This window comes from Macadamia integrifolia, chromosome 12, assembly GCF_013358625.1.
Source record: "Macadamia integrifolia cultivar HAES 741 chromosome 12, SCU_Mint_v3, whole genome shotgun sequence".
In the NCBI taxonomy this organism is placed as follows: Eukaryota; Viridiplantae; Streptophyta; class Magnoliopsida; order Proteales; family Proteaceae; genus Macadamia; species Macadamia integrifolia.
Window position 1 is genome coordinate 21,073,065 of NC_056568.1, and position 22,441 is coordinate 21,095,505.

Below are 22,441 nucleotides of genomic sequence, written 5' to 3' on the forward strand. Positions count from 1 at the left end.
AAAAATGCTAGAAACGTAAAATGATGGAACGACAAAGCCTTGTTCCGTCATTTCAATTTCATTCCAAATACATAAAAAAGTGAACAAAACTAGGCACCATATTAGATATACTCCAGTTGTTATGTATATTAGATCCACTCCAACTAAGGACCATGAATCGCTTTCTTATTTCCTGAAGATACTATATCCCATGCAATCTCCTATGATCCTATCTATACAAGGATCTCATATATCTTGCATGGGTTATCTAAGGCAGTGATGGGTTGTAATCTAGTGACTTTCTATATTATGTAATTGGTAATTTTTTAACAAAGTAATGAAATTATTCTTTAAAATCCCTGTACCATCACTGCCTTGTGATTCCTACCAATAACGTAAAATAGAAAAATACAGAGATAAAAAAAAAAAAAAAAAGGGATAGGATTGGCTTTAATGACAAAACCATAGCATCCAGTCTGTCTAAGTAGGAGGTAGCCCGCCTCGACTCAACAGTTGCGCATTACCGTTTTCCTTCGCTACTTTCTATACTAATTCCTATTATATAGGATAGGATAAATGGTTGCAACTTACAATCCACCCTCTCCACGTTTTCTTGGACCCTCTCTCTACTCCACCTTGTAACTCCTCCTACAACTTCTCCCTTAACCCACTAGTAATAACTCTCGTAACTTCTATTACCCACTAATACAACTTCTCACAAACGACACCAAGATGAAGCGGGATTGAGCTCCTCTATGGCCAACACAGTGTCCGACATGCATCCAATGGCTAGAAATGCCTTGGCACAGAGCCCAAGGTGGTCACACGTAGCCCAAGGCATTGTTAGGCATTGGATGCGCACCGGACATTGTCTTGCGCCACAGAGGAGCCAAATCCGATGAAGCGTGCAGAGATCTGTAAAGAGAAAATAGGAAAATTAAGACAAGAGAGGGATTGAGATAAAAATAAATAAATAAAATCTAATAAAGGATAATGTTGGCTTTACGGACGAAGTATGACGTCCCGACCTATTGGGAGGTAGCCGACCTCTTCTCAAGATAAAATCAAGAGATAGTTTAGGATTTCATTCGTTGTCTCTACATTTTTTCTCCTTCCTCTTAAATAGGAAAAGATAACAGTTACATAAGAGTTTCAACCTATTACTCTACTAACACCACTTCTCTAAATAACTACTACTATAACCGGTAACTCCTGCATAATTGAAAATTCCTAAACAATCAAATTCTATCTCAAAAGTAACCCCACTCATATGTGCACGTAACATTCCATCCCTATTAAGAATGGTCTTGTCCTCAAAATCACTTGTTGTAAATTGCATCTTCATTCTCTAGATCCTCCCAAGTCGCTTATCATGTTGGTTGTCTTCCCTTGGCTGAATTGAGGAAGTCATGATCTCGTTTCTCTAAAGAGAAGTTGTAGAAATTCCACTGGTGGATCCCTTGCCTGAGCGCAGATACCAGATGATGCGTGCAAGGATTTCGTAAAGAGAAAATAGGAAAATTAAGATAAAAGACGGATTGTCATAAAAAAAAAAATTAAAATATAATAAAGGATAGGGATGGGTTTATGGACGAAGTCATGGCATCCCGGCTTATTGGGAGGTAGCCGACCTCTTTTAATAATAAAAATAAGGGATTTTTACATCCACCTCCCCTTGCGTTTGCCCTTATTACATCGACCCCCCACGCGTTTCGTTTATTACAAATAAACCAACCCAACCTAACACGGTGAGGTTGGTGTTATTTTTTAAGTTGAAAAGATGATTTTACCCTTATAATATCTTAACCTAAAAAGGAAAATGTCAATGACCATTTTACCCTTGCTGCCCCCTTCATCTCTGTTGTCCAGAGTGAAGCCTCTCGCCGGTGGCACCCTAAATGACTCGAATTTATGCTAACGTAAAAAACTTTCCGGTATTCATGGCATAAGGCTTCAACTTGGGCTAAGTTCCAGCCTTCTTAAACACCTCAATCACCTCCGAGAACTTTCCCAATCGGGAACACTCATTCACCTTAATATTAAATGCATCCGTATTCACAGCTTGGTAACTTGGTGGGTGTGGTTGTCCAACATTTAGTGGAAAATAGTCGAAGCCTCTGCCTTCTTGTCATACTTGAGAAGTACTTTCAATAGGGAATTGCAAGTGACGGGACTCATCTTGAATTGACGAACAAGAAGGCTGTGGTAGGACTCCATGGCTTTGGTATCCTTCCCCTGCTTCCAGTACCAGTTCATGAACGTCGCATTGACGACTCCATCATAGACAAGGCAACATTTTCGAAGCTCGTCAAAGAGTGCATTTGCTCTCTCTAAGTTGCCTAAATTGAGGAACCCAGTGATAAAAATGTTGAAGACTAAAGAGTCTGCACCATGGCCCTTGTTGAGCATCTCACGAAGGAGATCCATAACGTCAGAGATCTGACCAGCATCAACTAAACCCTTCATAAGATGACGGTAAGTCACTAGCGAAGGGCTGAAGGGTGTGTTTGCAAGGATGTGGTGGTAAATTTTGAAACTTGTATCGACACGACCAGCATCACAATGGGAGTTGATAAGGATAGTGTAAGAGACCACATTGGGAACAATGTTCGACTGCCTAAAGAAAAAGGTGAAGGGCCTAATAGCGTCACCGTAGCAGTCAGCACGATACATTGTAGAAGTGCAACCCTAAAACGATGCAGAAGATAATGGAAAAACATAACAAACAATGCTTACAAATTTACGAGGTTCCGCAAGGCTTCCTATGTCCCTAGTGAGATGAGATCATGCTTCACTATCAATGGAGAATAGAGTTACAGTGCTTGTCCCTCACCCCTCTCAGTATTGCTTGCATTACAAAGAGAGAAACCTTCGCTACAAATATATAGTGAAAGACTCTAATCCGAAAAGTACACAATTATCCTCAAATAAAAAATTTGAAGTGCTGCACCAGTACTCCCTGGGTTAAACTGTGATGGAATACAAGACATCATACACCAACAATCTCCACATTGGCTTGAATTCTGTCAAATCTCCTGTAAAGATATCTTGTAGACGTCTTCATCCTCGTACCTCATCAGAGGTACAAACCCGCTCCTATTTGGTGCGCCCCTCATCTTCAACAATGAGTAACTTTAATCAAGTCCAAACAGGACTTGAACTTCTCTGTAGTAACTGGCTTGGTAAACATATCTGCAGGATTAAGATCTGTATGAATTTTTCTCAAGTGAATACTGCCTTCTGACACAAGCTCCCTGATCTTGTGAAATCTCACATAAATATGTTTTGTCCTTGCGTGAAACACCTGATTCTTTGCAAGATGTATGGCACTCTAACTGTCACAATGTAACACTATACCTCCTTGCTCCAACCCCAACTCACGAACCAATCCAGCCAACCAGACTCCTTCCTTGGCAGCCTCAACTGCCGCCATGTACTCTGCCTCTGTAGTGGACAATACAACTATAGACTGAAGCATCGCTCTCCATGATATAGGTCCACCAACTAATGTAAATACATACACTCTAGTAGACCTCCTCTTATCTTAATCACCGGCATAGTCAGAATCAATATAACCACCAATTCTGTGGAACTTCCCTTACCACTGAACATAACACCTATATCTTTAGTCTTATTCAAATATCTGAAGATCCACTTAATTGCATTCCAATGCTCCTTACCTGGATTACTCATGTATCTGCTAACAACACTGACTGCATGAGACAAATCCGGACTGCTACAAACCATAGCATATATGAGACTCCCAACTGCGTTAGTATAGGGGACTTGAGACATATGCTCCACCTCCTCATGTGTTGTAGGGCATTCCCTTTCAAATAACTTGAAGTGACTGGTTAACGAAGTGCTAACCGACTTGGAATTTTTCATATTGAAACGCTCTAGCACCTTTTCAATATACCTCTTTCGAGCTACCCAAAGTTTACCTGCATTTCTATCTTTAAGGATTTCCATGCTAAATATCTTCTTAGTAGCACCAAGATCCTTTATCTCAAATTCAGCACTCAACAAAGACTTTTAAGAGACTATATCATGTTTGTTCTTTGTAGCAATGAGCATGTCATCAACATAAAGCATCAACAAAATAATGGAATTATCATTTGACACTTTATAATAAATACAACTATCATACTCACTTCTTATGTAGTCAATCTTCAGCATGTGCGAATCAAAGCGCTTATACCATTGCCTAGAGATTGCTTAAGACCATAAAGCGACCTCTTAAGCAGACAAACATGATCTTCTTTTCTTTACACTTTGAAACCTTCAGGCTGCTCCATGTAAATCTGTTCCTCCAAGTCACCATGAAGAAATGCAGTCTTCACATCAAGCTGTTCAAGCTCTAAATCATACATGGCCACCAAAGCAAGTAATACCCTAATCGAAGTGTGTTTCACCACTGGAGAGAATATTTTATTATAGTCTATCCCCTCTTTTTGTGCATAGCCCTTGGCTACAAGTCTAGCCTTATACCTTTCACACTCTTTCTCAGATGTTGCCTCTTTCTTACGAAAGACCCATTTACACCAAATGATTTTTCTTCCCTTGGGTTTTTTCACAATCTCCTAAGTCATGTTCTTCTATAGAGACTCCATTTCCTCTATCATATCTACCATTTACCATGTTGTCCATCACTCAAAGCATCATGGTAGGAAGATGGATCACCTGTACCTACAGTGAGGGCGTAGGCAACTATGTCCTCAAACCCGTATCACATAGGTGTTTTGTGAGTACACTTCCCTTTACCCTTTTCCCTTTGCCACAGTATAGGGAACTTCTACTGCTTCCTGTTGTCTTAGTAAGTCACTTGATGACTCATTCCCTTATTGTTTTTGACTCAACTAACTCCACCTGCACAGTAGAACCTTCTTTATTTTCATCAACTGCTTATGAATTGCAATTTGACTTCACCATACGAGACTCATCAAACACAACTTCCCTACTAACTACAACTTTCTGTGAACTTGGATCCCACAACTTGAATCCCTTTACGTTTTTCTTAAAACAAGAAAGATACACTGCTTAGACTTTAAGTCTAACTTGGAACGCTACTCGCTCTCAATATGCGCATAGGCTGGACAACCAAATATTTTTATAATAGAATAATTTACTGGTTTTTCTATCCATACCTCTTCGGGAATTTTACAATCAATCACCTTTGATGGAGACCTATTGATGAGGAAACATGTGATATTCATTGCTTCTGCCCAAAATCTCTTGCTCAACCCTGCATTCAGCCTCATACTCCAAGCTCTTTCTAAAAGTGTTCTGTTCATCCCTTCAACTACACTATTTTGCTGTGGTGTCTTTGAAACCGTGAAGTGACGTGTAATCCCTTTAGCTTTGCATAATTCTAGAAACAACTTGTATGTGTACTCCCCTCTATTATCTGTTCTCAAGTACTTAATTTTCTTTCCTGTTTTCCTTTCTACCTCAACATTCCATTCCTTAAATTTAATGAACACCTCACTTTTATACTTCATGAAGTAGATCCAGATTTTCCTCGAGTAATCACCAACAAATGTCAGGAAGTATTCTACCTCACCCTTAGATTTTGTTGTTGAAGGACCTCATACATCACTGTGTACATAATCAAGCACCCCTTTACTCTTATGTTTTGCAATTTTGAAACTAATCTTGTACTATTTTTCAAACACACAGTGCTTACAGAAGTTCAGTTTACAAGTTTTCACTCCCTTCAACAGTTTCCTTTTATGAAGCTTCATCAATGCTCTTTATCCCATATACCCTAACCGCATATGTCATAAATAAGTATTATCTGTATCAAATCCTACATCTGTAGTCGTAGATGCTCCACCTGTAATTGTGCTCCCTATGAGTCTATATAGGTTTCCTATTAGCTGTCCCTTCATGACAATTATAACACCCTTAATAACTTTGAGAACTTCACCTTCTGTTATGTACTTGCAGCCATTTGAGTCAAGTGCCCCCAAAGATACTAAGTTTTTTTCTTAATTCTGGTATATGTTTCACATCTGCTAAAGTTCTTACTATCCCATCAAACATCTTGATTTTAATAGTGCCTATTCTAATAGTCTTGCATACAGCAACATTCCCCATTAGGATAGACCCACCATTATGTGATTGATATGTATCAAATCAATCCTTATGCGGACACATGTGATATGAACATCCAGAATCTAAAATTCAAGAATAAGAAGGTTGATTCTTACCTGATGATATAGAGAGTACATCTCCATCATCTCTGTCTGAACTATCAGCCACGCTAGCTTTCTCAGATGCCTTATCTATACCTTTTATCTTCAAGTCTGCCTTTTTTCTTCAAGCACTCTCTCTTTAGATGACCTTCCTTCTTACAATAGTAACAAGAGACCTTTATTTTTGCCCTTTTTGATTTCGATTGACTCTTCCCAGATCCCTTCTGATTTGATCTCCCTCTTTTTTGCTCCTTGTCACCACCGAAAAGACCATCTCTTTGAGATTTTTTACTACTAGCTTTCTTCCTTGTACCATTAGACATGAGAGTAGCTGCGATTTCATCAATCTCAAGGGTCTCCTTCCCGTACAAGAGAGTTGTTACCAGGTGAATATATGATTCTGGGAGCGACGACAATAACAATAACACATTGTCTTCATTTTCGATCTCAACCTCTAGGTTTGTAAGTTTACTTATGATCTGATTGAACATGTTAAGATGTTTTATAGATCCGTACCTTCCTCCATCTGTAGAGAATACAATTGCTTCTTCACAAATAACTTATTCGTTAAGGACTTTGTCATGTAGATGCTTTCAAGTTTCACCCATAACTGTGGTGCAAATTCGATACACACAGCATATTGTAAGGCATCATTAAAAAGATTCAATCGAATAGCACTTACCGTCTTTTCCTCCAACTCTTCCCACTCTTCGTCAGTAATTTTTGCAGGTTTCTTTGACTTTCCCAACAATATTTTTGCCAAACCCTATTGTATTAGAAGATCTTTCATCCTTTGACGCTAGAGAGTGAAAATGTTCTTCCCATTGAACCGCTCAATATCATACTTGACATTCGATCCCTTCCTTGCCATCGTGATAGTAAACCCTAGAAAAATGAAAACCTAGAGCTCTGATATCAATTTGTAGAAACACAACCCTAAAATGATGCAGAAGATAATGGAAAAACAGAACAAACAATGCACACAGTACTCCCTGGGTTAAACTGTGATGGAATACAAGACATCATACACCAAAAATATATAGCAACTATGATGGCATTGCAGATGAAGACGGTAGGGCGGGTATTAAGAAGACTACATGGCGGGCGGTGGTGAAGGCACCATCGAGGTCGCCTACTCGAACGAGGCTTTGGACTTTATTGTGAAGGTTTAAGCAGAGACCAACGAGTGCAGAGGTGGAATCAGGCAGGAAAAGAGCGTTAGGTTCGACATAAGGGTGAGGAGTGCTTAGGTCACGGCAGAGTTCGTGGAGTGGGGGGTTCAATGTGAAGGCGGCGCTTGCAACATCGTCACTCCGCTATGGCGTCTTCTACTGAGGAGAAGACAAAGGAACGAGATGAGAGTAGGTTATGATTCAGATGCTACTGTTGGTAGAGAATAGAATTGGTGCAGGTGGAGGAGGAGAAGGTGGTGATGCTGGGAGAAAGAGGGGATGATCGTCAGAGGGATTTGAGAAGGATACTGGTGAATTTTTAATGTTAGTAGAAATTCAGGTCATTTTGGGTGCCCCCAGCAAGAGGTTTCACCATGAACAACAGAGATGAAAGGGGCATCGGCTAGGGTTTGATGTTCAAAGGGTAAAATGGTCATTGGCTCTTTCTTTTTTTAGGTAAAGATATCATAAGGGTAAAATTGTATTTTTAAATTAAAAAACTAACACCAGTCTCACGGTTTTAGGTTGAATGGATTAATTTGTAATAAACGAAACGCGAGGGGGGTTGATGTAATAAGGGAAATGCGAGGGGAGGCGGATGTAAGTTTTCCTAAAAATAACATCAAGAGATAGTTTATGATTTCAATTGTTGCCTCTACTTTTTTGTGTCCTTCTTCTTAAATAGGATAGGATAACAGTTACAAAAGAGTTTCAACCTTTTACTCCACTAACGCCACTTCTCTAATAACTACTATAATCAATAACTCCTGCATAATTGAAAATTTCTAAACAAACAAATTATATCTCATAAGTAACTATTCCCGCTCATATCTGCACGTAACACATTACTTATAATTGAAGAAGAATATTGTCATTTTTGCATGCTTAGAGTATTAAGGGCCTGTTTGATTTTGTTCTCAGAAATGGTTTTTCCGTTTTCTTTGCTCAAAAACGGAAATACACCCCAAAATCCGTTTGCTTTTTCTGTTTCGTTTCACTTGTTTTTGGAAACAAAAATAGAAATGTATGCTTAATTCTGTGTCTTGAAACAGGAATGGAGAAACAAGTTTGACTTGTTTTTCTGTTTCTATTTTTAGCACTTCACTCGACCTACCCAATCCCTAACCCATTGTTAACACTTCTCGCTATCCAAATGTGGCAATTTCAACCTGGTTGTGCGAAGCTCACAGTTTCGGATTGCCTTCATCCTTCTGAAACTCATCTCCATGAACCATACCTACAACTCCAATGCCATAACTTCACTCGTGAGTTGCATTCTGATAACGTCGTGCCTTCACTCATGTCTTGAACTCGACAACACTGTTGAAAACGTTTCGGGAAACAAAAAAATCAAACACCTTTTTGTCTTTCCAAAAATCGTTTCTTAGCACAGAAATAGCAAAAACCGTTTCTGCTATTTCTAGACACAGAAACAGGAGAAACAAAATCAAATGGGCCCTAAGAATAATAGACATATTGATTCTATAAACTACATAAGCAGCATTGTGGGTTTGAAGCTACACTTAAATACAAAAAGTTCAGTAAATTTCAATACCGTCTCTTTATTGTTTCCTACTTTTTTCTGGTCCAAAAATGCCTTTGCAAAAGCAATGTAGTAGGAAATTAATTTATAGTAATAGAACTAGTACAGTATCATAGGTTGCCTCAGTAAGAACAAGTTTGCAATTTGACATCTTCGATTGGTAGCTTGTTGGTTGGAAAAGGGCAAGTGCTCTTGCCATTATCTGGCAACAAAGAACAAGGTGGAGGAGTCACTTCACTGGTTGTTCCGGCGATATCGGTGCAGTTCCACTGCACCTTCTTGGGTTTTGGAGAGAGTCCAATTGTGACATTAGACATGCAAATTCCAGTAAAGGGATCATTGTCAATACCAGCCAAATTTGCAGCCATGGTGACATTCTGGGCAACCATGTCATTGTAATTAATCCCTTTAATAACAGGAAGTGCTTTGGGATCATAGCCATCATCTGGGTGAGAACCATAAGCTCCTGTCATCCAGAAGACATACTTCATTGTATTCATTGTAAATCTTCTTACAAATATGTCTTTCACATATCCACCTCTCCCAGGAGCTGATTTGATTCTCACCCCGGACTGTGAGTTCAAGGCATAAATGTCTTCAATCCTGACATCCTCGATGCCGCCGGACATCTCACTTCCGAGAGCGATAACAGCACTGTCAGGGGAAATGCAGGTGAACCTTCTGATAATGACATGCTTCGTGGGCATCCCGAAAGCTATTCCATATTGATCCCAACCACTCTTTATTGCAATGCAGTCATCTCCTGAAACTACAAAACAGTCTTCAATTCTAACATTTGTGCATGAATCTGCATTTCATAGGAGAAAAAGAAAAACAACAATTCAGTGTCAACCCAGTTAGTAGAATGACTCAAGAATTGAATTGATACATAAAGAGCATCGTCTCTGACAAACCCGGATCGATCCCATCAGTGTTTGCTGAATCAATTGGTGCAAGGATGGTAAGGCCCAACACTAACACATTACTGCAATGACAAAATTTTGATCAAAACTGAGAGATCTTGTTCATGGAGACAAATTAATGAGATTCGATTTAAGAATTAATAGGATCAAACCTGCTATAAACAGGATGAACAACCCAATTTTGAGAGTTAAGTAGAGTCAGATTGGATATCTGGACTTGGTTAGAGTACATGATCTCAATCAGGTGAGGTCGAGTATAGTTAGTCTGGTTATTGCGGAATTTTTCCCACCAAATAGCACCTTGGCCATCAATGGTGCCGTTATTACCTGAAATCAAAGAACCCATCACAGTCGAGCAATAAGAGAGAAAACCCAGAAATCCAGAAACACAGAATCTATTTATTGTGATTTTGTTGTAATGAACAGAGAGGTATACCTGTAATGACAATATCAGTTAGGTTTGTACCATAAATGAAAGCTCCATATCTTGGACCAGGTAATTCTCTTCCTCTCCCATAGGAAGGCAAAGGAGGGATAATGGGATAGTCTTTCTCATCCTGATCAAGCTAAGCGAATCAAAAACAAAACCAGAGAACAGGAGGTGAAGATTGAAGAACAATATAGATTAAACAGAGACCTGGGAAGCAAGGATAACAGCATCCTTGTGGAGAAACAGAGTGAAATGGCTGGTAAGGTTGAAGCTCCCAGTAAGCCATTTTCCAGGAGGAACGATCAATTGGGATCCACCTTGTGCTCCAAACTGGCTGAGATGTTCGATTGCCTTACGGAAGGCAATGGTATTTGAAGTCTTTCCATCTCCAACACCGCCAAAACCCGTCAGTGACGCGCTGTGTTTTCTGCAATTTATCGCTTGGTAACTGAAGCTGGAACCCGATTCGGCTCCTTTTAAGCCCACCAATCCAAGCAATACTATCACTGCGACTGTCTCAATTATCTGTGATTTGAAGTTTTGGAAGCACAAAAATTATTTTTTTAGACACAAACTAATAAACCCAACTAGATATCAAACAAGGAAATTTGAACTGATGGAGGTGAAAGTAAAAAATGAATCTGAAAATGAAAACCAGACGTCTGTGATTTTTTATTAACAAGGGGAAGAACAAAAGATTCAAACAATACAAAAATCTGTAAAAACAAGAACCAAAAGAAGAGAAAATGGGAAAACAGGGAGAAGTAGAGGAATAACAATAGAAGTAGAAGAAGAAGAAGAAGAGTTACTTGTTTTATTCTGGGATTTCTAGAGGAAGCCATGGTGGAAATTCTTCCGAAAAATAGTAATGGGTTGCAGAGTTGATATGACTTCGCATTATTTATAGAGAAAGAAATATGAGGATTTTAAGGAAAACCCTTAAGACATAACAGATTTAAATCCCATAGTGTTAGGTAGTTTTGAAAATCTTTTGGAATTGAGAGGCTTTGTAAGAGGAATCCATATCTTTTTATCACCAAAAACAGAATTTAACGGCTGTTACTTGATTGGGTTTTTATTCACATAAGAGAAATTTAAGGTTATCTATCTTTCCTGATCTTGGAGAGGGTTGATTCTGAAACTACTGATCATTTTTGGAAACGATCAGTTATTTATGGCAAGTTTGGATTGATGAGTATACCAGATTTGTTTTACTATATATGGAAAATTAGGTGAGATTTGAAAATCCTATGATTAGTTAGCCTCTATATTTATGTTATAATCGATTCCGAGCTCTAAGGGTTAGCCTCTATATTTAGTGTTAGTATTATAATTGTGTCTGAAATTCCAAAACATCCATTCTTATTTATACAAATAATTAAGTAATTATTCATAACATGAAAATAACCAAGTATCCATCCATAAAGTCTTAGTTAGAAAATTAGGTTTGAGTCAAAGTGGAAAATATTGAAAATTTGGTCAAAAGTCATGTAGCAAGATGTGTTCCAAGTCATTCTAATTTTCACTTGATGAAGTTTTTCCCGAGCTCTCTCTCTCTCTCTCTCTCCTATCGCCAATCTAAAGAGGTTGTTTCCTCGAAGTGTAATTCGTCGTCTTCTTCTTTTTCTAGCTTACTATGATTTGGAAATTCATGACGAACTATGTTTCTGAACAAATAAGTTCAGCTGCATTTGGTAGTCATCTAGAAAAATATTTTTTCGTTCTATGGAAACAAAAAACGGAATAAAACGTTTATGGTGTCTTTTATTTTTTATTTTGTTGTTTGAACGAAAAGGGAAAAAAAACAATAGACATGCATAATAATGGAACGACAAAACCTTGTTTCGTCATTTCGATTTTGTTCCAAATACAAAAAAGGTAAACAACTAGACACCATATCAAATACGCTCCAATTGTTATGTATATTAAATCCACTCCAGCTAAGGGCCATGAATCACTTTCCTATTTCTTGAAGATACCATATCCCATGCAATCTCCTATGTTCCTATCTATAGAAGGATCTCATATATCTTGCGAGGGCTATCTAAGGCAGTGATGTGTTGAAATCCAATGACTTTCTATATTATGTAATTGGTAATTGTTGAACAAAGTAATGAAATTATTCTCTAAAATCCATGGCATGGGCCGGTGGAGGTGGGTTTCAGAGACATACTCTTTTGTCAAGGCCTTGGCGGCCATAGTACCTGTGGTGGTGGGTGTTGGCTTCCAACTTCCAAGTGAAAAAAGCCTTGGGTTTCCAAGATTCCCATGTGAATATTAGGCGAAGAGAAGTCTTCTACTATTACTTTCGCTCTTATCATTAAAAATGGAGTAACTTGTTGAATGTTCTTTCTTGGTTTAGTAAAGCAAGTATTGGACCAGTCAGTTTGGAAAAAAGATTAATGTGTTAGGGATGAAAAGAAAGGCTAATCTAAGCATAGTGATGACAGCTTTGTTTTGAAAAGTCGGTGGCAGTCAGCACCTAGGGAGGGAGGAGGTTGTTATTAATGGTGTCAAAATATAACTGAAACCGTTTATTAGAATCGAAATCAACCGGTTATAATTGAACCGATCCACATCATAGTAAATTGATCTGGCTTTGGTTTTAAAAGCCATAAATCCGATTCGGTTTAGTTCAGAACCAAAAAATCGATGGTTAACCGGCACCTAGTATTAAAGACTTAAAGTGTTTTGAATTTCGATACATCTCTACAAAAAAAAGGGGGAAAACAAAAAAGAAAAGTACTAACTAGAAGGGAATTTCACTTTCACACAATCACACCTCTTAATTTCCTAATTTCCAGAATCATAATTAATTAGCTATCATATGTGTAGTCTTTTACATAGAAAGTATATTATTCTTATCAAAATAAAAGTATATTGTGTTGACCCTTTAGGAAGTTTAGTGTATGTAGAACACACAATCATACTTATTGATTTCATAATTTCTAGGATCATAGTTAATTAGTTATCATATGTGCAGTCTTTTACATAGAAAGTATATTGTCCATATATTGTTTTGACTCTTTAGGAAGTATAGTATATGTAGAATTCACACTAGTTGTGGAATGCAAACAATTTTCTAAAACGGCACTATTAACCGCATATAAACCAGTTGTGAACCGAATAACAATAACCAATTAGAAATCGCTAAAACCGAAACTAGATGAAAACAATTCTGATTTCACCTTATTCCTATTCAATACAGTTTTGATTTCACCTTATCAAAATGTAAAACGAACCAAATAACCAAAACCACACCATTTGATAGTCCTAGTTGTTCTATGAATGGATGGATGTGTTTAGGAATGGGTGGCTATTGTCCCTATTAGCTCCCACTAGTTTGGCCATTGGTTGTCAAACCCTAAACCGAGTCGGTAAAATTGATCGGGCCAAACCAAACCAAAGCCTTATTGGGTTGGTTTTGACTTGGAGTATTGCAACCCCAAAATCAAATCAAACCACATCGAAAATCTAATGAACCTGAAACCAAACGAAACAGGTTTGAAACTTTGACCAAAATCAAAACCAAACCGGCTAGAAACCGAAAACAATCCAAAATTTATTGAAAAAAACAAATTTTACATAGTTTTGTATATGTTTGTATGGAAAGTCGAATCCAAACGAGACCGAAAACCGCAACCAACCTAATTATAAACCAATATAAAAAACCGAAGACAAACCCAAACCAAATCGCACTGAAACCAAAATTTCCTTATTGGTTCAGATTCGGTTTCAGCATTTCCACATTGAAACTGATTCAACCCATACCAAAACTGAGCCGGACCGACCTGTTGACACCCCGCTGACGGCACTCAGCACGATAGATTAAAAAAAATAAAAAGGAAATTGTTCAAGCAAGAATTGAACACCTATTATTCATGATCTATTCATATCCTCCTCCAAATTGTCCATCAACACTTCTATCCCAATTCACAGAAATGGTATATCACTACAACCATTACAATTACATTACAGAGGTCCCAAGTCTTAATCTGCAATTCTGAATTACTAGTTCATAATATGTAGTTTCTTTTATAAGAGCATTTTTTGAACTCCATATTGTCGACCGGAAGTGTATCAGTCGGAAAAGCACAGGAGGTCATCCCATCCGGCGACTCCGCACTCTTTTCCGGCAACAGAGCACAAGGCTGTGGAACAACACCGCTGGTAACCCCTTCCACGTCTGTGCAGAGCCATTGCACCTTCTTGGGTTTTGGGGCCAATGCGATAGTAACATTAGAGATGCAAATCCCGGTGAAAGGATCGCCGGAGATTCCTTCTAGCCGTCCGGCCATGGTGACGTTCTCCGCCACCATGTCACGGTAGTTGATGCCTTTTATTACAGGAAGTGCCTTCGGGTCGTAGTGGGTATCTGCGTGGGACCCATAGTTTCCGGTCATCCAAAAGGCCCACTTCATCGTCTTCATTGTCATCCCCTTAACGTATATGTCCTTCACGTATCCTCCTCTTCCAACTGCGGTCTTGATCCTTACTCCAGATTCTGTATGGATGGCTACGATGTCCTCTGCACGGACGTCCTGGATTCCCCCTGACATCTCGCTTCCCAACGCTATGACGGCACTGTATGGAGAGATGCAGGTGAGACGTCTGATGATGAGTCCCTTGGTTGGCATTCCGTAGGCGATCCCGTATTCGTCCCAACCACTCTTAACGGCTACACAGTCATCCCCTGATATTATGTAGCAGTCTTCGATCTTCACATTCGAGCAAGAATCTGCACCGTTCATCCATCATGATGGTCAATGTCAAATCTAATTCAATAAAATAAAGATTTAGATTTAGAAAGCTCAACGAACCTGGATTAATTCCATCAGTGTTTGGTGAGGTGATGGGGGCGATGATAGTAACCCCTTGCACTAGAACGTTGCTGCATTACAACATAACTTAACCTTTTAGTATATTTCTGTCGGCAAGACATCGCTGTCCGGTTCCATGGGCCATGAATCAATGTGGGGCCAATTTGAATACATGCATGAGCATCAATATGGAATAGATTTTTTTTTTTTTTAAATAAAGATAGGTATTAGGGGTGTCAAAAAAGTCCAATCAACCCAAACCCGCCCTGAGAATAAACAAGGCCTGGGCTGAGAAGTCAATTCATTAGGTGGGTTAGGGTTGAAAATTTTAGGCCCGAGGAAGGATTGGGCTGGGCTTGGGTTGAGACCTCAACCCAACCCAACCCAACCCTGTATGTTAAGTATATAATAGTATAAATATGTTAATAATTACAAATTGGTACTTTCAGAAAAAGATCTGCAAAAATGTTTCTTTTTCCGCAATCTACATATATGTAAAAATTTTGATCTTTGGCCTCTACAATGCATTAAGATCAAGCAACCAAGTAACCTATAGTATTTGGTTGGGCTGGATTGGGTTAAGCACAGCCCAATCAAGGTCCATCAGGGCGAGGCTGGGTTGGGCCTGGGCTGAGATATCCCAACCCGATCTAGGTCTGGATAGGGTTTAGATTGAGTTATGAGACCTTAGGGTTGGATTGTGCCCATTAACACCCCTAATGGGTATTTTGTACAGGGCCAATGAAGGTGCGCACATGGGCAATACCGCAGTGAGTTTATTGCATTTCACAAGGATGGAGTCACCCGTTCTCCACCCTGTGTTTGGGTGCAAGGACTGACCACAAGGGAGTGTTCTTCCCCACCTTTTCGCTAGTGCTTGGGCTAATGGTAGTGCATGACCACACATCCAACCAAAGTGGTAATGGTAAAGGGCAACACTTTTTCCCTTCCCTTCCTTCACGTTTGGAGAGAGATAGGTATGCTGTCAGTATGCAGTCAACTAACGGATTGTATATGTGACTCATTTCATAAAAACAGGAAGAGAGATGGACACAATGAATGATAGCTTACGCCTGCATACACAACCTTTTTTCACCCACTTTTATGTGAAAAAAAGCTGGGTATACTAGCTATCTCTCTCCTCTTCTCCATGAAAAAAACTTCATCCCTAATCCTCTTATTGGTTGAGCCGTTGGCTACATAAAAGCCAGCGGCATACCAAACCTTCAAATTTTTGTTCTTTTATCTAAATAAGAAATAATAATTAACAGAGCACCTGCTGTAAACGGGATGGACGTTCCAGGATGGAGAATTGACGAGCGTTAGATTGGATATCTGAACCAGATCGGAGTGCAGGATCTCGATAAGGTAGGGCCGAGTGTACTTCAACTTTTTCCCGTGAAATTTTTGCCACCACAGCGCACCCTGACCGTCTATTGTTCCATTAGCACCTGAAAAATCCATCCAACGGCACAGAATCAATCAATCAACCAACCGATTAACACACAACAGTGCAACACAACACACAAACTAAAGCTTTGCTCACCAGTAATTACGACGTCAGTGAGGTTTGTTCCGAAGATGAGGCTGATATACCGTCCACCTACAGCGTCTCTTCCTCTACCGTACGATGGCAAAGGATTGATCACAGACCATTCGCTCACGTCCTGACCCAATTCAACAAATTACATATAAGATTTAATAACTTTTCAGAACCATTGGATTCGAATCATCTCTAGAAAATGAGGATTGTTTAATCGGACGGCCAATTTTGACAGAAGTTCACTAATGAAGATCATTATTTTGTGTACACGTGTCGTTATTCCGTACACCCATGACCCCACCAACCCGTAATCAGCGCTAGTGCAGGTACCGTCATGGGTCCCACACATCACAAGTTTTCCTTAAACCTTGTCGGCTTGGCTTGTCTGTCTCTTTCCAGAAAATCCCAAAAAAAAAAAAGAGGAATCCCGTTAAAGCTTTTAACTGCTAAAGCTATGGCGTCCTCACCGAAAAAAAAAAATCTAAAGCCAAGGCGTTACATGAAAGACTATAATTTTTACAACTTGCAGAGGCGTTACGCGATTTCACTTCAAGTGCCCTAACTTGCGGAGGATTTCCAGCTTGAAGTTGAAGAATTTGAAGAAAAAAAGAGTAAAAAAGTTTGGATTTTGGGAAATTTGAAGCTGCCCTAACTCAAATTATTCTGAATGTGAAGTGTTAATGAAGAAGCGATGGATGGAGGAACCTGAGATGCGAGAAGGACAGCGTCTTTGTGAAGATAGAGAGTGAAGTGACTGGTGAGATTGAAACTTCCCGTCAGCCATTTTCCTTCGGGGACGAACAGCTGAGCTCCACCGTCTGAAGCGTACTGGCTGAGACTATTAATAGCCGATTGAAAGGCCTTTGTGTTCGATGTGATTCCGTCGCCGACTCCACCGAAATCCGTTATTGAAGCACTGTGTGTTCTGCAACTTATGGCACTGTACTCGAAAGAGTCCAAAACCCTTCGATTCCTGGATTCTGCTCCCTTGGAGCTCAATAATCCCACCACTACAAATGCTAAGAGTATCTCCATTACCTGTTAAAGATCAATGAGACTCGTTAATGGAATTTCAGAATTATAAAACCAAGAAAAGCCACACTTAGAAACCAAAACAGATGTAAAAAATCCCTAAGTTCAAATTTTTGATTTGAGAATCGAAAGAGCCATTAGAGGAGGAGAGGAGGAGTGGGGAGAAAATTAAAATGGTAAGAGGAGATGGAAGGTGGAAGTACTTGAGTTTGTCTGAGACTGATCTCCATTTGACGGAAAGTAGCTCTGTTCTCTGCTGTCGTTCTAGGAAGGAAAGGGATATTTATAGACACAGATTTGGAACTCGGAAGGAAGAAGGATACACAAAAATTAATTTTCTGACAAGTCTACCCTTGCGTGAGTCTTCCCGTCACCCCCTTCGCTAACGTGCTAAGAATTAAAATGTCTTTAAAGGCATTTACCAAAAAACAAATGTCTTTAAAGGCTTTTCCAGTTTCTCTGGCACAAATGCACAATCTATCCGTTTCTTAAGGACAATAAAAGGGTAAGGGTAGTATGGAAATTATGAGAATATGTATTTTTTTTTTCTCTTTTTTGGGTGTGTGTAAAAAGATTTTCTTGGGTAGAAGTTTGGTGAAAAGATTGGTAATTATCTAAAGAAATGTTTATGACTTTTTTCATTTGATGGGATAAAAAAAACAAAAAAATAAAGCATTTGGTGTCAAGTTGGTATTTTTCAATTCTATTTTTTAACGAAAAATGGGGGAAAAATGTTAGAAACACAAAATGATGGAACGATGAAATTGTGTTCTGTCATTTCAGTTTCGTTTCAAATACAAAAAGAGTGAAGAACAACTAAGGTAATCGTTCCTGAAACATGTTCAACAAACACCAAATTTTTTGTTTTTAACAGAATTTTGACAAAGAAACTAAAAATTCTATTTTTTACACGAAACATCATTTCTGAACTGAATGACTACCAAATGCAGTGCTAGAGTCAGAGTTTTTGATAGTTTCATGGGAAAAATATTTTCATACCATGGGCCGAAATGGAATGGTGGTCCCCTTCTTCTATGGTTTCGCAGACACCTCTATAGGTTTTACTATTTTTCAAAACATCACTCGAGATTTCATTTCTGCATGTGATTGCAAGCACTGAGAACATTCTTATTGCCAGGTGGAACATTTTGCCTAATTTTCCAATCTCAAGTTTTCATTGAGAGGCTCTGGTTGCTAAAGAACCAAAGGTAAGGAAGCTTTAGTATAAAAAAAAATTGAAATTTTTATATTAATGATGGTTTAATTTCACGTTATTTTGTAATCAGATAAAAAATAAAATAAATTTATTCATTAGATATAATTAGAATTTTGGGTTAGTTTATCATGATAACGAAAGCTTTCCTTTTTATTTTCAAATGTGATTCCCTTTCTTCTACTCTCTTCACTTTGCTTGCAATCAAACAAATTGGATTGCTGGTGACATTTTTGTTAAGAAGTTAGCAAACAATTCAAGACTATTTTGCCTTTTCTTTATTTATATTGGAAAGCAAATAAATAATAATAATAATAATAATAATAATAATAATAATAATAATAATAATAATAATAATAATAATAAAATAATAATAATAATAATAATAATAATAATAATAATAATAATAATAATAATAATAATAATAATAATAATAATAATAATAATAATAATAATAATAATAATAATAATAATAATAATAATAATAATAATAATAATAATAATAATAATAATAATAATAATAATAATAATATAATAATAATAATAATAATAATAATAATAATAATAATAATAATAATAATAATAATAATAATAATAATAATATAATAATTAATAATAATAATAATAATAATTAATAATAATAATAATAATAATAATAATAATAATAATAATAATATAATAATAATAATAATAATAATAATAATAATAATAATAATAAGCAAATAAATAATAATAATAATAATAATAATGAACTGTGCTAGTGCATACTCTTATTATCCTAGACTTTTTAAAACTCTATTTTGCTACTTGACAATTTTTTTTTTCTTTAATGGGTACACTAAAAAAAAGGGGGGGGGAAGGGGAGGTAACATCCAGGAGATTCAAACTCGACACCTCCTAATGAGTGTTAGCTTCGCACAGCACAATCTCATCAACTTTATTAAGCAATTGTTGTTCACTTGGTAAAGTTTATTTGGTTTAAAATTACAATTGTGTCAATTTAATGATTCACTAGGTTTCCTCTTGTTTTGAACTAAAAATCATATGGAGAAAAAACATTTTTTTTGGGGTGAAGACATGAAGAAAAATATATCAACATAAGAAAATGACATTTGACGAAAAAATTAATCCTTATGGGCCACAGGAGGATTAAGGGGGGAAAAAAACGGAGAAAGAGAATGTTAGTTTGCTTCACGTGACAGAACAAGGTAAGAACCTCAACCACGTAAGCTCTTGAACAATCTTAACCAAATTTGAGGAAGCTAAGGTAAACATGCCTGGGTAGTCTCTGAGAATGGGGAAAGGGAAAGGAAAACTACATTATTGAGGGAGGATTACATAAGTGATGATAATCACTCATTAGCAAAGGCCGGACTAAGGCATTTGACTCAAAAGGATTTGGCTCTTATTAGAACTGTTAAAACCCTAGTTTTAATTGTTGATATTGTATCGACCGGGACTGATACCAAGATTTAAAGTATTAGTATCGGGTATTATAGTGGAAGAATGATTTTAAGAGGAGTATTATATCGTACCAGAGAGATACAATATACGATAAAGATATGTATGAAAATAGTCAAGAAACATATGAAAAATTTTAAAATATGCAAACTACAATTTTTGAAGCATAAAAACACTATAAATGAGTATTATGTAAGACAAAAATTTCTCTAAACTAGGCGGTGAGGTTCACATACCCTTGATACCGCTCTTGCACTCCTATCCCCCATACCCCGGGTGAATAGATTTCATTCAACATGTATGCAAAATTTGACTTATATATAAAGCAAGAGAATAAAGTACGACGAGATGAGTGCATTCAATTAATTATATATAAAGGAGGAGATTTCTTACATGTACTAATACTAAATTTGTATTAGGTATTGAAGGATATAAAAAGATACTTGAGAACCTTATTGATACCAATACAATATCGGTGAAAAGTCAATGGGCAGACCAAATCGATTAGACTGACAGAAACTAGTCAGTTCAACCCTAAGTGCTTGGTGGGGGTGGGTGAGTTATAATCTTGCTAAAATGAAAGCCATATTGCATGTTTGCTATTCAACTCCTTTTGGACATTGAGAAATTTGAAGGCTTCATGATCAGAGTACAAAACAAACTCCTTTGAAATCAAGTAGTACCCTCAAAGTTGTATACTTGCAAACCCTAAATTTCATCAACCCCATAATATCCTTAAATATAAGTGATGACAAAAGGACCAATAACAAATCGGACTGAAATCGAACAGTCTTTAAAGGTTTGGTTTGGATTCGCTCAATAATTGATCAAATTCAATTCAATTAGACCAAAACCGGATCAAACCAACCGATTGACACCCTTGCATGAACCCTAGTTTTTAGGTAAAAATGTTGATTTTTTTTTATCCTGTACAGACCGATGACAACAATATGTATCGGTATCAGCAGTGACTGGTGCCAACACTAATACTAAAACCATTGTTAAAAACTTGTGGGAACCATGGATTTAGTGTATGGTGATGGTATCGGATACCAATACTGATTTGGATTGAATCAAATTGATGGGTATCGATCGATTTTGCCCTTGCTTTTCTTAAAAAGTACTACTTTTTTACTATATTACCCCTAAAATGATACGGATAATCGATCTGAATCAATTAAGGTTCGAGGATCGGTCTCAACCAATACCATATGAGACCGATAGTTGAAGCCATGGTGGGAACAAGACTACCCAACACTGTCCAAGAGAAAGGAATGTGGATGGGGAATGGCCTAGGGCAGTTGGGCCCTTAGCCTCGACAAGATTTGAGTCACATTTCTTTTGGCTAAATCTCCGGTGGAATGTAGTGTGGTGGGGGGCCTAGGCCTCCGCCACTTTGCTTTGGCGATTGGCCATATTCAGTGGTGGTGCATATCATCTTTGCCAACCCGTGAAACATTCTCTCTCTCTCTTCACGGATATGGCAGTTTGAAACAAGTTCACGGGGCCATGTCACAAGCTGCAACAAAACCATTTCTCTTCGTCTTGTTCCTGATGTATACCCATTTATACACGGGACTTCTGTTCATTAATCTCTGTAGGTTGGCTTGTGAAGACCTTCCAAACACTATTTTAATGGAGATGGGCGAAGTGTGGATCCCTTTCTCTTCACCAGGAAATCAGGAAAGAGTAAGCCCATACCCTTCTAGAGTATAAAATGTCGCTCTCCAGTCTCCACTCTCCACCGTCCCATTCAATCCCCATCTTAGTTCATTATCATCCTTACCCCTTAGCCTTCTTTCTTGGGAAGTGGAAGAAAAATCCCCAAACAGAGCATGATAGTGGGGGATTTTCATTTTGTGGTTTGGAGCTCAAATAAGCTTCTTTAATCATTAGTGTATCCCACATGAGTGCAGCCCACATCTACAAATCACTTCTGCAAATTTTACAAACCTACCGTCCAAATATCATTCAATATTTATATGTATACTATGTGTTTGTGAAAAGTCCTCAATGGTGGAACCCAGGTCATGCTCATGCACTTCTCTCTCTTACCTTTTTCTGCAATGGATAATGGAATACCTTGTTGGCATTGTATGGTCCAACCTTAAATTAAGCCTTGGCCTGC

General features: G+C 37.9%; 2 protein-coding genes and 1 pseudogene across 2 annotated transcripts; all 3 read right to left on the reverse strand.

Annotated features, from left to right (window-relative positions):
- Positions 1-1,942: 1,942 nt before the first annotated feature.
- Positions 1,943-7,748, reverse strand: LOC122094792 (annotated as a pseudogene).
- A 1,137-nt stretch (positions 7,749-8,885) lies between these two features.
- On the reverse strand, positions 8,886-11,212 carry LOC122057404 (probable polygalacturonase). Its single transcript, XM_042619484.1, has 6 exons — positions 11,054-11,212; positions 10,452-10,769; positions 10,251-10,371; positions 9,967-10,141; positions 9,806-9,876; positions 8,886-9,699 (listed from the first exon to the last, which is right to left on the reverse strand). Exons 1-6 carry the CDS (start codon positions 11,084-11,086, stop codon positions 9,014-9,016), a joined length of 1,404 nt encoding a protein of 467 aa, XP_042475418.1. The 5' UTR covers positions 11,087-11,212; the 3' UTR covers positions 8,886-9,013.
- Positions 11,213-14,093: 2,881 nt separating this feature from the next.
- On the reverse strand, positions 14,094-18,002 carry LOC122058173 (probable polygalacturonase). Its single transcript, XM_042620705.1, has 6 exons — positions 17,843-18,002; positions 17,313-17,645; positions 16,611-16,731; positions 16,341-16,515; positions 15,065-15,135; positions 14,094-14,982 (listed from the first exon to the last, which is right to left on the reverse strand). Exons 1-6 carry the CDS (start codon positions 17,867-17,869, stop codon positions 14,261-14,263), a joined length of 1,449 nt encoding a protein of 482 aa, XP_042476639.1. The 5' UTR covers positions 17,870-18,002; the 3' UTR covers positions 14,094-14,260.
- Positions 18,003-22,441: the final 4,439 nt, after the last annotated feature.